The sequence below is a fragment of the Ursus americanus genome, chromosome 2, assembly GCF_024610735.1.
Source record: "Ursus americanus isolate L20-20 chromosome 2, mUrsAme1.1.p, whole genome shotgun sequence".
In the NCBI taxonomy this organism is placed as follows: Eukaryota; Metazoa; Chordata; class Mammalia; order Carnivora; family Ursidae; genus Ursus; species Ursus americanus.
Window position 1 is genome coordinate 22970038 of NC_142128.1, and position 14864 is coordinate 22984901.

Here is a 14864-nt window from a genome sequence, read left to right on the forward strand (position 1 = left end):
GCATGTTGCATGAATGAGTAACTAGAGAAAAGTTGGCAATTTCTACTGATATCATGGGCATTGCAGGCGTGCAGTGGAGGGACTATCCCATTATAAGTACAAGGCATCTGGGGGTTAGTTAGCCTGAGACACAGCTGAGATCCTGAGTGGGAAAGCATGGATCATGGGGAGGCCCTCGAAAAGCACTCAGGACTAGGATCTAGCCCAAGAGGGTTCTGGGACAAACAGATCTGGGTTTAAGTCCGGTCTCTGCCACTATCTGGGTGACACTGGGCAAGTTACTGGATCTCAGTCTCTTCATCTGTAAAATGCACTCGTGCAACAAAGTGGAGCAGAGCGAGCAAAGTGGAGAAGAGGTAGGAGAGGTGGCCAAGGACCAGAAAAAGCTACTGTGGCACAGACAGCTCTCCACAATAGATTTATTGCCCTCTCCCAGCCATGCCACGGACTACATTTCCCAGGATCCTGTGCATCATCTAGGCGGGGCCGTGTGACTGCACTGGGGCCAAAGAAATGTAGGCAGGAGTAACTGTCGATGGTTCCAGGCAGCCCGTTTTCCACACCGTGGTTAACTCTCCCTCAAATGCAATCCTGTCTGGAGACACGTAGCACAGAACAGATTCGTAGGGTTTCAGTATCACTGACAAAGCACTTACGTCTTAGCTCATCTCAGCTCCCTGCAGGACACGAAGCCCATTCCCTGGGCTTCACACTTGCTGTGCCCTCTGCCTGGCATACACCCTGGCCTGCCCTCCCTACCCATCCCCAGGGCAACTCTTCTTCTCATCCTTCGGGTCCCAGGTTAGATGCCACCTCCTCCAGGAAGCCTCCCCTGAATGCCAGGAGGTAGGCACAGCTTCATCCTACAGAGAAGAAAACTGAGGAAGACGGAGGTTATGTGACTTAACCAAAATCACATGGCTATTAAGTGAGGGAGTTGGGTGTGAAGCCAATGTAGGCTAAATCCAGTCAGCCATCACTTGCTAAACTGGTCATGGGACCGCTAACAGCAGTGGCCCCACCTGGGAGCTTGTTAGATGTGCAAATTCTCGGGCCTCACTCCAGGCCCACTGAATTAAACTCTGGAGGTGGGCCCAGCAATCTACGTTTCAACAAGCTCACAGGTGGTTCTGCTGTGCAGTAAAGTTCGAGAACCAGCAGCCTGGAGCAATTCTTTGCAGCTGAGCCACGTGCTTTCCAGGCACTCCCTGTGGAGTCCTTGCTAGGTCTAGAAAATGTCACAGCTGAAGAACTGAACACTCTCCACCCTCTAACTTTCTAGTCATTTGAAATGCTTCTCTGGGTGTCCCCAGCCCTGGGACTTTGGGGACCCAGAGACTGTCAGTGACTGCTGCTTCCTTTGTCTGAAGCCTTTTTGCTTGCGCCCATCACCCTTGGCTACAAGGGTTTAATCCAGCAACATTTAAAAATCCAAGCCGCGGGGCGCCTGGGACGCTCAGTCGGTTAAGCGAGTGCCTTCGGCTCAGGTCATGATCCCAGAGTCCTGGGATGGAGCCCCATGTCTGGCTCCCTGCTCAGTGGGGAGCCTGCTTCTCCCTCTGCCTCTGTCCCCTGGCTTGTGTTCTATCCCAAATAAATAAATAAAATCTTTAAAAAAAATCCAAGTCACTTTCATCCCATGGTGGCCACCAGGATCACGTTCTAGAACTTTCTCAGTTTACTAAGGCAACAGTCTGCAGCAGAAGTGACTTCTCCAACAAAAACTTTTATTTTTTTATCAGGCCAGCCAGCCAGTATGACCTTGGATGTAGTTCTGACCATCAATTTTTTCTGCTTCAGCTTTAAGAACTAGACCAGAAAGAGTGACCTCCTAGAGAAGGAGCTTGGACAAATCCAAGTTTCTGCTGTTGACCCTCAGCTTTCTTCCACACTGTTCTCAGTGTCCCGGCAACTGGCCACCAATCCTGCCAAAAACTGGACAAGCCTTCTTTGGGGGATCTGAGCAGTGTGAGAAAAAAAAGGCCTAAAGACACTCTTCCCCAGTGGAACAGCCCAGCCAGACCACCCCCAGGGGAAGGCCACAGCCCACAAGTCCCACGCACAGCCCCAGGCCTTCCACAGAGCTTACTGGAGCCCCATTCTCCTCAGCAGACATGGACCCCCAGGGGAGGCAGAAAAGGGGGCTCTAGTCCACAGGTCGATCACTCAGGGACCCAGACTCTGGGCTGCTTGCCCCCGGCCCCGGCCCCTTCCCCTCCAAGCCCTCCAGATCCACTGGTAAATGTGGGAAGTGGGGGAGGGAGGTCTCCAGGATTCAAGCTTGAGAGGGGTACACGCTATTTCTGCTCACATTCCATCAGCCCAAATGCAGTCATGCAGCCCACCAAACTGTGAGGGAGCCTAGGAATTCAGCCAGCAATACTCCAGTTAGAGGAGATGGAGCGCACTGGTGACTAACTGCCATCTCTGCCACATAGCACATTAAAAACAGTTCAAGATAAAATCGGGACTATATCCTTAATCAGTCAAAAAGTAGTGTTCTGTCACCAAAAGCACAAAAGAGAGAAACTGTAAGTCGCAGAATGTACACAATTAATCCTATGTAATCTTGGGGCCATTTCAAGTGATCATCAGGCCCTGACCTCCTGCCTCCCCCAACACCCCTGCAGAAGAGAAGAACTTGGAACCCCTGCACACTGCCCTCTTTGAGAAGGGAACTCAAGGAGGGGGGATGGCAATCCCAGCTACCTTACTCCTGAATTCACATCATATTGAGAAGCTTTATCATACTTGTTAAGCTAATTTATGAACAAAGAAATGAATGTGTGCACACGCTATCTCCAAACCCTACCTCCTTCCACTGGCATCCTTTCTAGATCAGCTCAAACATCACCTCCTCCAGGAAGCCTCCCCAGGCACCTCCCCCTCCACACACATCCACACAGCGGGCGTCGCCGGCTCCGGTTCCCAGGCTCCCACCTGCTTGCTAGATTAGTCCACAGCTGGTGGACCTTGCCTGTTAGCTGTTACGACAACCCTGGGCCTCGGTTTCCTCCTCCGTAAAAGCAGAGGGCTGGACTATGTCACTCAACTTCCTGGCTGAAACTGTGGCCCCAAGGCAAGCAGCGTCCAGGGCCGAGGACCCAGAAGTCAGGCTCCCAGAGTGTCCCCACAGCAGATGCAGCGGCCCCCTCCCATGCGGCCCATGTCTCATACTAGGGACGCAGCTAGGCTGGCTGCCCGCAATCCTCCACCCGAGCACAGACAGATCTAGGCCGGGACTTACCCGGGAGGCCTCCACCTCCGCGCCGCCACTCGCCTATCAATGCCCGGCCCTTGGCGCACATGTCGACGGAGCCTGCCAACACCCAAACTCCCTCCCGCAGCCAACAATGCAGCAAGGGCGCGTCTACACTGTCCTCGAGGTTCCAGGAATTCAGGCCTCTTGTTCAGGGGAGGGGATGCGGCTAGGTGCCCTGCAGGAGACAGGAAGGCAGCGCTGCGCGCACCCTGTGCGGGTTCCGAGAAGCCCCGGGCGGAGGCCCCCAAACTGCCTCTCCCAGCCGACTGTGTGCCAAGTGTTTTCCCAACAGACACTGCCGTTAATCTGCATGACTTCCCCCACCCCTTTTACAGAAGCCAACACTGAGCCCCAAAGAGTCGAAACCAGAGAAGCAGCGTCCCCCCCCACACACACACACTCTCTGCGCCGCCTCCGACCCCACTTCCAAGCCACTACACAACGCGCTCGAAGCGCCGGTGCACCGGGGCGCCCAAGGCCTGCAGCGCCGGATCCCGGTCCCCGTCCGCCTGGCTACTCGCCGCCCGCACTTACCTCCCTCGGGCGGACAAGCACTGCAGCCGCTGCTCACGGCCGCGAAGATCCAGAGGAGTTGGCAGAGGCTCGCGGCCCGGTGCTCCAGGGTGCAGGGCGGGCGGGCCCCCCGAGAGTGCCGGGGAGCAGCGAGCGGGGCGCACGGGCCGGCGCTCAGGGGAGGCAGCGGGGGCCGCGCAGGGCGGTCGGATCGATCTCGGGGCGTGGGGGACGCGGGCCAGGGGCGGGAACGCAGATGACAGTCAGGGGAGCTGGGACAGCTGCAGCGCGGGGCGTCCGGCGTCGGATCCTGGCTAGAGCCGGGCTGGGGCTGGGGCACGAGCCTGCGGGCAGGGGCGGGGCTCTGGTCCGGCGGGCGCACGCTGCGGCGCTCACGTGGCCGCCCCCCGGTGGCCGTCAGCGCTCCTGCAGCTGCCAGGAGGGTCTCCAGGCTCCAGCGCGAAAAGCGCGCTGAGTCCGCGCCTCGCCGCCTGTTGAGCACACGGGCGTCCCCACCCGTGAGGGTCTGGCCAAGCACCCACCCGCGAAGGGGCGCTCTCCCGGCGGGTAATCCGAGAAGTCCTTTCCAAAATCACTAGAAATCCATCTCATTAAGTCTCCACGCGTAAATTTAAATATCTTTATCGGAAATTGCTTTTTTTTTTCCTTCTGTTTTCTGCTTTGTAAAAACTTAGGCACTTACAAAAATTGCAATTATTTGTGTAATTATTTACTATCCCCTCTAGACGTTCCTTACCGTTCTAGTATATTGCCGTATTCCTAACTCTCAGCATGGGGCTTGGCGCATGCTAAATGCTTAATAGATATTTGCGCAGTGGATACATATGGAAAGGTATAAAGAAGAAAAGAATATAAAACTAATGGTAACTACTGTGAACATGTTGATATTCTATCCTTCCAGATACTGTTCTAGTAAAATTTTAGAAATTTCACAACTCTTATTTCAAATATAAAAATAAGTGATTGTTTATTGAGCGATTTATCTCATTCTATCTTGACACCAACGGAGGGAGGTAGGTTGCATTAGCTCTACTTCACCGATCATAAAACTGAGGGTCTTAGACATAAATTTGCCCAAAGGATTTCCTTCTTTTTTTTTAAAGTATTATTTACTTAAGTAATCTCTACACCCAACATGGGGCTTGAACTCAAGGCCCCAAGATCAAGAGTCATAGGCTCCTCCAACCAAGACAAACCAGGTGTCCCTGCCCAGAAGATTTCTAAGGTGGCTCCTCTTGGCAAAGGGCATCTACATTGCAGAAGCTGGAGGGCATGCTGAGTCTTGGCCCAGGAGAAGCCCAGCAAAGAGATTCCCCTGGGAGACCAAAGGCCTTCAGCTTACCAGCTGCTGTGGCCTGGGGGGGGGGGGGGGGGCAGGTTCAAGTTCATGCAGCTTGAAGAGGGGGATGACAGACAGGCGGCATCTCATAAGGTGGTGGGGTGAATGAAAAAAATAAAATGGTCTTGAAACCCATCATTTGGCCTCTGTGCTACAAGTTTTGGAAAATACAAGAGCTAGTAGATATTTTGGGTTGAAGTGTTGGCTCCTTTAGTCATCTTGGGAAAACTCTAGCTTTTGGCAAGACAAAATTGTACCTGAAATTCTGACCGTGGGAAAGTTGGGCAGGAACAGACTCTGAGCTAATCTGTCCAAGTCCAAAGCCAGACAAAAAAAACCCCACTGTATTACTTAACCACTTATAGCTCTGTGGCCTTGGGCAAGTTAATTAACTCCTCTGAGCCTCTGTATTTTTGTCCACCCAGCAGAAGTTCCCTTTCTTTGCAAGAGGATCTTGATTAGTCTTCAGGAAACCAGCCCACCCTATTCTCAGTTGGTGAGAACAGCCCTCCCCACCGACCTGGGGCCAAGAGTGGACAGATGACAAGACCTGGCCAGTCAGCATATTTCATCCCTGTAGCCCAATGAGATACTAATCTGGATCTTTTCTAGCAAGCATAAAAAAGAGAATCTCTCTTTTCCAGAAAGTTGTTGAGCTTGTAGGATTTAAGCGTAGGGTTTCTGGACATTCATTGTAACGGCAAATATTTATTAAGCTCTTATTGCATGCCAAGTATTGTGCTAAGGAGTTGGGGGAAAGGCCTGCCTTCGGAGAGCTGTCTAATGGGGTAAGAAATGGAAGACTGGAAATTTCTCGCATAGTCATTATGCCATGCCACTTCAACTGCCAGGTATGCCATGAGTGAGAAGTGTGGCAGGCAATGAGAGAGGACACAGGAAGGCTCTTCTGAAGAAATGACATTTGAGTGGGGGCCTGAAGGAAAAGTAGGCATCACTTCCAGTAGCTTTAGGAAGACGGGGACCCTGGGTGGCCTCAGCAAAGAGATGTGGACCAGATCATTCTTGGTTTTTGCCTGGTCCTTAATCTCCTCCTATAACCATCACACAAAGCTCTTCAGACTTTACTGAAGAGTTTGGGTAACAAAAAAGAATATAGGAGGGAAAACATTAACCCATACCAGTGATGTCACAGCATCCAAGAGGAAAAGGAAACCCTTCACAGAGGACCGTTCATCAGCACACTCCAGCCTTGGTCCCCTGTCCCAAAACCTGCCCTTCCTCCTCTCACATGGACAAACATCTCCTCAAGCTCTGAGGGACAAAATCCCTGCCTCTGTTAGAAAATCCCTCTTTCCACTAACAGGAAGTTGGGTTTTTTCCCCCTTTCCCACCAGAGTAATCTACGGGACTCAATAACCCACAGACGCAAAAGATATCATCAAGAAAGCAAAAAGTCACACCTGCAACTAAGGTAATATTGTGATTGTGTCATCTCTCTCTCTCTCTCTCTCTCTATATATATATATATATTTTTTTTTTTTTTGAGAGATAGAGAGAGAAAGAGAGCATGAATGCAATTAGGGGCAGGAGGGGCAGAGGGAAAGGGGCAGAGAGAATCCCAAGCAGCCTCCATGCCCAGCACAAGCTCGATGTGGGGCTCAATCCCATGACCATGAGATCATGACCTGAGCCAAAATCAAAAGTGGGAGGCTTAACCAACGGAGCCACCCAGGACCCCTTGATTTTGTGTCAAACATATATGTGTGTGTGTGTGTGTGTGTGTGTATATATATATATTTGTTTATTTAAAGTAAAAAGACAATTCAGAAAATGGGAGAAAATATTCACAAATCATGTATCTGAATAGGGATTCATAGCTAGAATAGAGAGCTCTTACTACTCAACAATAAAGAGATAAGGAACCCAATCTAAAAGTCAGCAAAAGAGAGGTACCTGTGTGGCTCAGTCAGTTGGCGATCTGACTTTTGATTTCGGTTCAGGTTATGATCTCAGGGTCATGGGATCCAGCCCTGCATTGGGCTCCACGCTCAATACGGAGTCTGCTTGTCCCGCTCCCTCTGCTCCTTCATCTGTGTGCTCGCTCGCTCTCTCATACTTAAATAAATAAATAAGATCTTAAAAAATTCACTTATATGAAACATCCAGAATGGGGAAATCCATGGTAACAGAAGGTAGATTAGTGGTTGCCTGGGGCTGGGAAGGGAGTTTGGGGAGAATGGGAAGTGACTACTAATGGGTATAGGGTTTCTTTTTTGGGATGATGAAAATGTCCTAAAATTAATCGTGGCGATGGTTGCACAACTTTGAATATACTAAAAAAACACTGGATTATACGTTTTAAATGGGTATATTGTATGGTCTGTGAATTATACCACATCAAAGCTGTTTAGCCCCCCAAAAAAGTACTCATGGAGTCCCCATCTCACCCTGGTGCTTGGCGGTGTGGCAGCAGAGGAAAGGTCACCAGAAACAGTCGTCCAGCTCTTACGGGCACTGGCCCTGTAATCACAGATACGTGGCGATTCCCAGCTTCAAGGACATGGGTATAATCTCTGCACAGGCTCAGACAGGGATGGAGAACCACACTAGCCACACAGGCCACAGAAGGGAAATGGCTCTCAGGTGTTCACTGCTCAGGTCCCCTGTCCACAGGAGGCCGTGTCCACAGGGGTCATAGAGCAATTTCAGGTTCACGGCAAAATTGAGCAGAAGGTATAGAGACTTCCCATATCTCCCCTGTCCCCACACAGGCAGAGCCTCCCCATTATCGATGTCCCCTGCAGAGTGGTACGTTTGTTACAACTGATGAACCTACACTGACACATCATTATCACCCAAAGTCCATTGTTCACATTAAGGTTCACTCTTGGTGTGATGCGTTCCACGAGTCTAGATAAACATATAATGACAGGTATCTACCATTATAGTATTATAGAGAGTCTTTTTTTTTTTTTAAGATTTTATTTATTTATTTGACAAAGAAAGAGACAGCCAGCGAGAGAGGGAACACAAGCAGGGGGAGTGGGAGAGGAAGAAGCAGGCTCCCAGCGGAGGAGCCCGATGTGGGGCTCGATCCCAGGACTCTGGGATCACGCCCTGAGCCGAAGGCAGACGCCTGACGACTGAGCCACTCAGGTGCCCCTAGAGAGTAGTTTCTTTGCCCTAAAAATCCTGGCTCCCAACTATTCATCCCCTACACCCCTCCCCCAACTCTTGGGAACCATAGCGAGATGCTTCAAAGCAGCAACTTGAAAGTCCTCCTTGGCTCACCTCGTTGGCTCAGAAGGTCCCAGGCCTACTGGGCATAAGAAGTGAAGCCCATCACAGAACCATCAAACGGCCTGTGTATAGTTATGACTCACAGAAGCTATGAAATGACCACACTTGTGTCTTTTGGGTGGTTCATTTCTCACTTCGCCTTCTGCAAAGCAAACCCCAGGATTAGAGTGAGGCGTTTGCCCACACATCTGTCTAGGAAAAGATCCAGAAGCACAGCTCAAGATTACTCTTTACAGTGGGGACTTCTGAGCTGTGGGATTCAGCTGTAAAGGACAGCGGCAGTGAGGAAGAGAATGTCGCTTTTACTTTATACATATGACATGATGTTTGAAAAAAATTTTACAGTGGGGTTGCCTTACATTTCAAATTTATTTATTTTTAAATGTCATTTTTAAGTAATATCGACACCCAACATGGGGCTCAAACCCACAACCCGAGATCAAGAGTCGCATGCTCTACCGACTGAGCCAGCCAGGTGCCCCTACATTTCGAATTTACACTTATTTGTGCTTCTCGTTTCCTCGAGTTTCAACAAGGAACATGTATTACTTTTGCAAAAGTTATTTTTAAATGTCACTTCAAAACCCAAACTTTCACAAAATGAAACAAAACCCCAAAACGAAACAGTCCAGTTGCGCTGGTTTCTGTGGCCTCCCCTCCCCTCGCCTGGCTGGGGCTGGCTTTGCCCAGAAGCTGCCCTCTCTTCAAACTGCACCCCTGAAGACATCAATCAGCACAGAAGCCGAGTCAGCACGTCTGTGGGAGCCCAGACAGGCCGGGAGAGAACTGCTCAGTGGAGCAGATGAGCTCATGGCCTTGCTTCCATGGGATTTTTGGCATGAGGGTTCTGGGCAGCTCTGGAAGCAGCTCTCCTTCTCCTAGAAGACCTGCTCTTTGCCTGGTCAGGCCTAGTAAGTGCAGGATTAATGTTCACTTGAATTAAATTATCAGAGAGAAGGTTGGGGTGGCAGAAGTTTGCTCCCAGCACATGGTCCAACTATAGCAGAATGCTGAATCATGACGGGGGGAATCCTAAATAGGTCTCTGCTTCCTGCTTGTGGCTGCAGGTGATCTTCCAGAAGAATAGACCACAGTTTGGCCACGTCCAGACTGAAGTTCTATGAGCTCTTGTGTTAGGCAGCTCCAGCCAAAGCATTTGCCTCTGACTTTGTCTGGGCCCATGTAACAAGATGGAGTGGCCCTAACCAAGCACGCAAAACCACGAGTACGAGGAGGAGTCTTGTGGCCAATACTGTTCTAGGTTCTGGGGAGACAGCTTTGGGTGAACAAGACACAATCTGGAGATGACATTCTAGAAAGGCCCAGCATGGTCCTGGGAGAGACTCAAACACCTGCTTAAAGGAGGGGTAGGGAGATGTACGTGGAATAACACCACCAACTGGTCAGCGCCCAGACAAGAACTCTGGTAGTGAGTACACGGAGGTACTGGGAGGAGAGCTTAGGTCCCTGGAGTCACCACCACCACATCCACACTACATACATTTAAGTGCATGACACAGGGCACCCTGAGTGGCTCAGTGGATTAAGCATCTGCCTTGGGCTCAGGTCATGATCCCGGGGTCCTAGGATCGAGCCCCACATTGGGCTCCCTGCTCAGTGGGAAGCCTGCTTCTTCCTCTCCCCTTGCTCCTCATCTCTCTCTTTCTTTCTCTGTCAAATAAATAATAAAAATCTTTAAGTGCATGGCGTACATTACCGTGTTCAATCCTCCTCTGCTTCATTCTGGGGTATGAAGCGCCCAGAAGAGTGCTTGACTTGCTGCAGATGCTCAAGGAGTATCAGCAGAATGAATGACTGTGATTCTCACAGCAATCCTGTGATGTGGGTATTATTATCACCCCACGATCACAGGGATGAATGACAGGTCCAGGGAGAAGTAGTTTTCCTAAGGTCACACAGCCAGTCAAGTCTCAGACTATGTGATTTCCAAGCCCATGCACTGGTTTTTCCACTGTACTGGTTTCCAATGACTGCTGTAACAATTTTCCACAAATTGAGTGGATTAAAACAACACAGTCATCTTACAGTTCTGGAAGTCAGAAGTCTGAAAATCAAGGTGTCAGGCACTTGTGTTCCTTTTCATAAGCTCTATGGGAGAAGGTGCATCCTTACCTTTTATAGCTTCTGGTGCATTCCCTGGCTTGTGGTATCACTGGGACCTCTGTTTCTATCTTCAAACCTTCTCTGATTCCTGTGTTGCTCTTCTAAGGACCCTTGTGATTACACTGGGTTCACGTGGATAATCCAGAATAATCTCCCCATCTCTAGCTCCTTTATTACACCAACAAAGTTCCTTTTGTCACATAAAGTAACATACAGGTTCTGGGGATTTCGTTATGGACATCTTTGGGGGGCATTTCAGCTTACCACACCCACCGGCATATCTTTACTATACTGTATTTTTGTTATTTTCCTTAAGCATGCAAGGAGATGGATATGCCTAAGAGTACGTAAAGTTAGAAAAAAGTGGACTAAAAGGATCTGAGACTCCTGAGGAAGGAGGAAGGGGAATCGAACTTGAGGGTATCAAAAGAGACTTGAATCTTATCTATGTATACTGGTCAGTGTAGTTATTATTAAAGACTATTTGAAGCAAACATACAAAATGTTAACAATTAATTTGGGGTGATGGGAGTTAGAAATTTGCTATGTACTTATGTATTGTATATTTGCTCTGTATTTATTGCATTAAAACAGAAAACACTGAAATAGCCTGCACAGAAGAAGGGGAATCTTGGGTCTTGGGAGGGGAATCTTGGGTCCTGGGGCAGCTGATACAAGTCACTTAGCCTCTCTGCACTTCAGTTCTCCCTCTCTAACATGCAGACAAGAGGTACCTTTGAGGGATCCCAACAAGCAAATAATCCGTAACAACATCATTGACATTGTAACAACATTCACCTGGACCGGTGATTCTTACCTCCCGTTGGCAGGGACCAAACCATGGGGCCACCAAGGGCTTGCAGAGCTGACCTGAAGTAGGAATGGCGAGTCCGCAGGATGGAGACCCAGCCGGGTTTTGTGCAAAGCAAGGTTCCTGGCGGGATCCGCAGCCCCGAAAGGGAGGAAGGTACAGCGCGGCACCGCCCCCGCGTGGCCGTAGACAGTATACGCCGCACACGGCAAATCCAATGCACACACACGTGAGGACTGAATATTAACGTTTAACATTTGGGAACTCTTCTTTCCTTTGTAGTGCTGCGTTCAGTTCGTAGTTTTTGCTGCCCATCACAAAAGTACCGTGATTCCACAACGCAAAAGGGAACCAGGGATCAAGACGCCTTCAACAGGCGCAGGAAACACTTGGCTGGTACCGAGCATGCGCAAACCTAAGAGGGTGGGGCCACGGAGCGTGAGACGCCACGTCATTAGACTAATATAGTTTCAGCGGAAACTGGTACCACGGGCGGTAGCGTGGCCGAGTGGTCTAAGGCGCTGGATTTAGGCTCCAGTCATTTCGATGGCGTGGGTTCGAATCCCACCGCTGCCACACCCTTGGAGATCCTTGTTTTCTTGAATTATTCAATCTGTTTGTCATCCTTTCCCAGTGCCTCTTTCTGCTCTTTTCTTACGCTCTTAAAAAAAAAAAGGAATGGAGAGCGAATGGAGAAAGGAAGAAATTGCAGCCCAGGCCCTCTCCTGCCCTAACCCAGTACACAAACCCAACAATCCAGCTACCTAAAAGAAAATCAGAAGTGTCTCCCTATTTCCAAGGGGAAAGCGTCTGAGATAACTTTAATAGTTTCCAGCGGACTGCCTGCATCTTTAATTTAATGCTCCAGGGCTGGAGGCCACAGGGAGCAGACCTCATTACTCCGCAAGAACAAAGGTTAGGTGGGGTGATTTTAATTAAGACTTGAGTTAAGGAAATTTCCTTTCCAGCCCCTTCTGTGTCCTACGGAGCGCTCCAGCTGACTCCACAAACCTCTGTTGGCAGAAGTCTGTCAGGTGACCCTACGAAAGGCTGGGGCATCAGAGGGCCTGTCCCACGTGGGGCTATCAACCTTAAGGTCCCAGCTTCATTGATCCACCTCCTAGTTGGTCTTCAGGCTTGGCTCAGGGGGCTCTCATCTATTTATTTATTCCATAACTATTATTGAAAGGCCTACTGTGTGCCATAAACCAAGTTCGTCCTGAGGCTACAGAGCACACAAGGCAGGCAAGTCTAGTCCCTCAGTTTTACAGCTGTGGTAATTTCAAATTACACCTGTGAGGAGTGTTGTAAAGTGCGTGCTGACCTGGCTCAGCGTCAACCAAGGAGGTGACATTTAGCTGGGACTTGAAATTGAGAGGTCAGGTCTGTGAAGGTGGGAGAGGGGAGTCCCAGGAAGAGGAAACAGCATGTGGAAGATACTAGCGGCAGATGAGAGCCTGGTGAGTTTGAGATGCTTTGAAGGCAATTCGGGGCAGCTGAGCAGAGAGCAGCATGCAAGGACTAAGGGCAAGAGATGAGACAGCCGTGTTGGCAAGGAGGGCCATGCACGCCCCACTGAGGCTTTGAACTTCATCCTCAGGGCAATGGGAAAACATCAAAAGGTTTTAAATGGGAGGATGGCATGTTCCAATTTTGGGTTTAGAAAGTTCCCTCTGGCAGCAGGAACTGCAGCTGTCTAGGAGAAAGGAGAGTGGCTTGTACCATGGTTGTGACAGTGTGTAGGACAGGAAAGGGTGGGTCAGACATTTTGGAAGTGATTGGACAGAACTCCCTGATGAAGATGTGAAGAACATGTCAAAAGTGATGGCCAGGTTTGGGACTTGAGCCCCTGGCTGGTGGCACCAGTGGTGCCTCTCCTCTCCCTAGGAGGGAACACAGGATGAAGAATCTTTTCTTGGAGAAGATGATTTCAATTGGATTCACATTGAATTTGAGATGTGGGACATGGGCTTGAGCAGGGGTTGGACACAGAAGTCTGGAGGTCAAGAGAACACTCTGAACAAATGATACAGATTTGGGAGGTGATGGAGACTGAGGCCACGAGAATGGATGGACTTGCTCAGGAAGAGTGCACAGGGGCAATGGAGGGGCCAAGACAGAGTCCTGAGGAACAAAGTCTTAAAGGGAGGGCAGTGGGAGAGAGGGGGCAGAGAAAGGCTGGCCAGAGACAGGTGGAAAACAGGTGTGGTGTCATACCAAGAAGCGCATTGCAAAGAGGGAGTAGAGGGAGTATGTTGAACACTGCTAAGAGGCTTGGCAAGATAAAGACTGAAAAATATCCTTGGACTTATGATTTATGGACAAGGTCATTGATGACCCTGATTAAAGCCATTTTGAGGGGTGGCTGGGTGGCTCAGTCAGTTAAGCGTCTGACTCTCGGTTTGGGCTCAGGTCATGATCTCGGCACTGTTGGATCAGCTCCTGTGTTGGGCTCCTGCTCAGTGCAGAGTCTGCTGGTCCCTCTCCTTCTGCTCCCCCCCTCCTCGCTTGCTGTCTCTCTCTCTCCTTCTCTCTCTCTCGAATAAATAAGTGAATAAATAAAACCTTTAAAAAAAGCCATTTTGAATGAGTTGAAGAGGAGAAACAAACTAAGTGTGGACAACTTATCACAAAAATTGACTTTGAAAAGGGGGAGAGCCAAAGGAGCAGTAGTGAGACAGGTAATGGGGAATCAAGGGAGAATATTTTTAAGATGAGGGAGACTAGAGGGTATTTTTTAAATTTATTTTTTGGCAATCTCTACACCCAACATGGGGCTTGAATCCACAACCCTGAGTGCAAGGGTCGCACACTCCTCCCACTGAGCCAGCCAGGCGCCCTGAGACTGGTAGATATTTTAGACACCCAGCCTTGGGTCTACAACAGGGAACAGCTTTAACACCCACAGTAGGAAACTTAGGAATTCACCTTGATGGTCCATTCGGATTGGCTGCCCACAGTGACAGCTCTGTTTTCTGCATTCACATTGCTTCTAGTCAGTGTTTCCAAGTGAGCTAGGACCTCCTTCTCTCAGAACCTCACGCATGGAGGGCTGGTTACCTAGCAGCCTCTAAAATCCTCATGGGAACTGTTTGTTGGGTGAAGGGACCACCTCCTTTTCTTGGGTCAAGACACATGAAAGGAGGGAAGCTTTCTTGGCAGAGTGACCCACACTGCCCCCAAGCCCAGAGTGTAGATATTCAAGCTAGGGAAAGAGAGGACTTAGAGACATCCAGAAAACAAAGAAATTGATCTTCCTTTTGTTTTTTGAAAGCTGTGTTTCGGCAGAAGACAAAAGATGTAGAAGATTGTGTGAACAGTGAAAGCCTGTGTTCCCTGCCCTGAGAACAGATTCCTCAGGATTGATAGAGAGCAAAGTCAGAGAAGAAGGGGGTGAGTGTAGAGGCATGTGCGTTACTGGGAGGAAAGGGAGCCCCAAGAGCTGCCGGCCCCAAATGGCTCGAGGTAGATGCCAGAGCTCAAAGGAAGCCCTGACATGGCTGGGGCGCAGAAGAGCAGACGCTACTGTGGGT

At 49.7% G+C, this 14864-nt stretch overlaps 1 protein-coding gene and 1 non-coding gene across 5 annotated transcripts in view; one reads left to right on the forward strand and one right to left on the reverse strand.

The window, feature by feature from the left end:
• EEF2K (eukaryotic elongation factor 2 kinase) overlaps nt 1-11454 on the reverse strand; it is a 73668-nt gene extending 62214 nt beyond the window's left edge. Inside the window, exon 1 of one of the 4 annotated variants that reach the window (XM_045776430.2) lies at nt 11338-11454. In XM_045776430.2, the coding sequence (XP_045632386.2) occupies nt 11338-11362 (25 nt within the window). In that variant the 5' untranslated portion in view covers nt 11363-11454. Of the gene's footprint in view, nt 1-3247; nt 3341-3796; nt 4103-11337 lie in introns of those variants that run through there. The other 3 variants (XM_045776429.2, XM_045776427.2, XM_087869860.1) reach the window with 3 other exon arrangements.
• Nucleotides 11455-11825: 371 nt separating this feature from the next.
• TRNAL-UAG (transfer RNA leucine (anticodon UAG)) lies at nt 11826-11907 on the forward strand. Its single transcript has one exon. It is a non-coding gene; the product is annotated as a tRNA-Leu (tRNA).
• Nucleotides 11908-14864: the final 2957 nt, after the last annotated feature.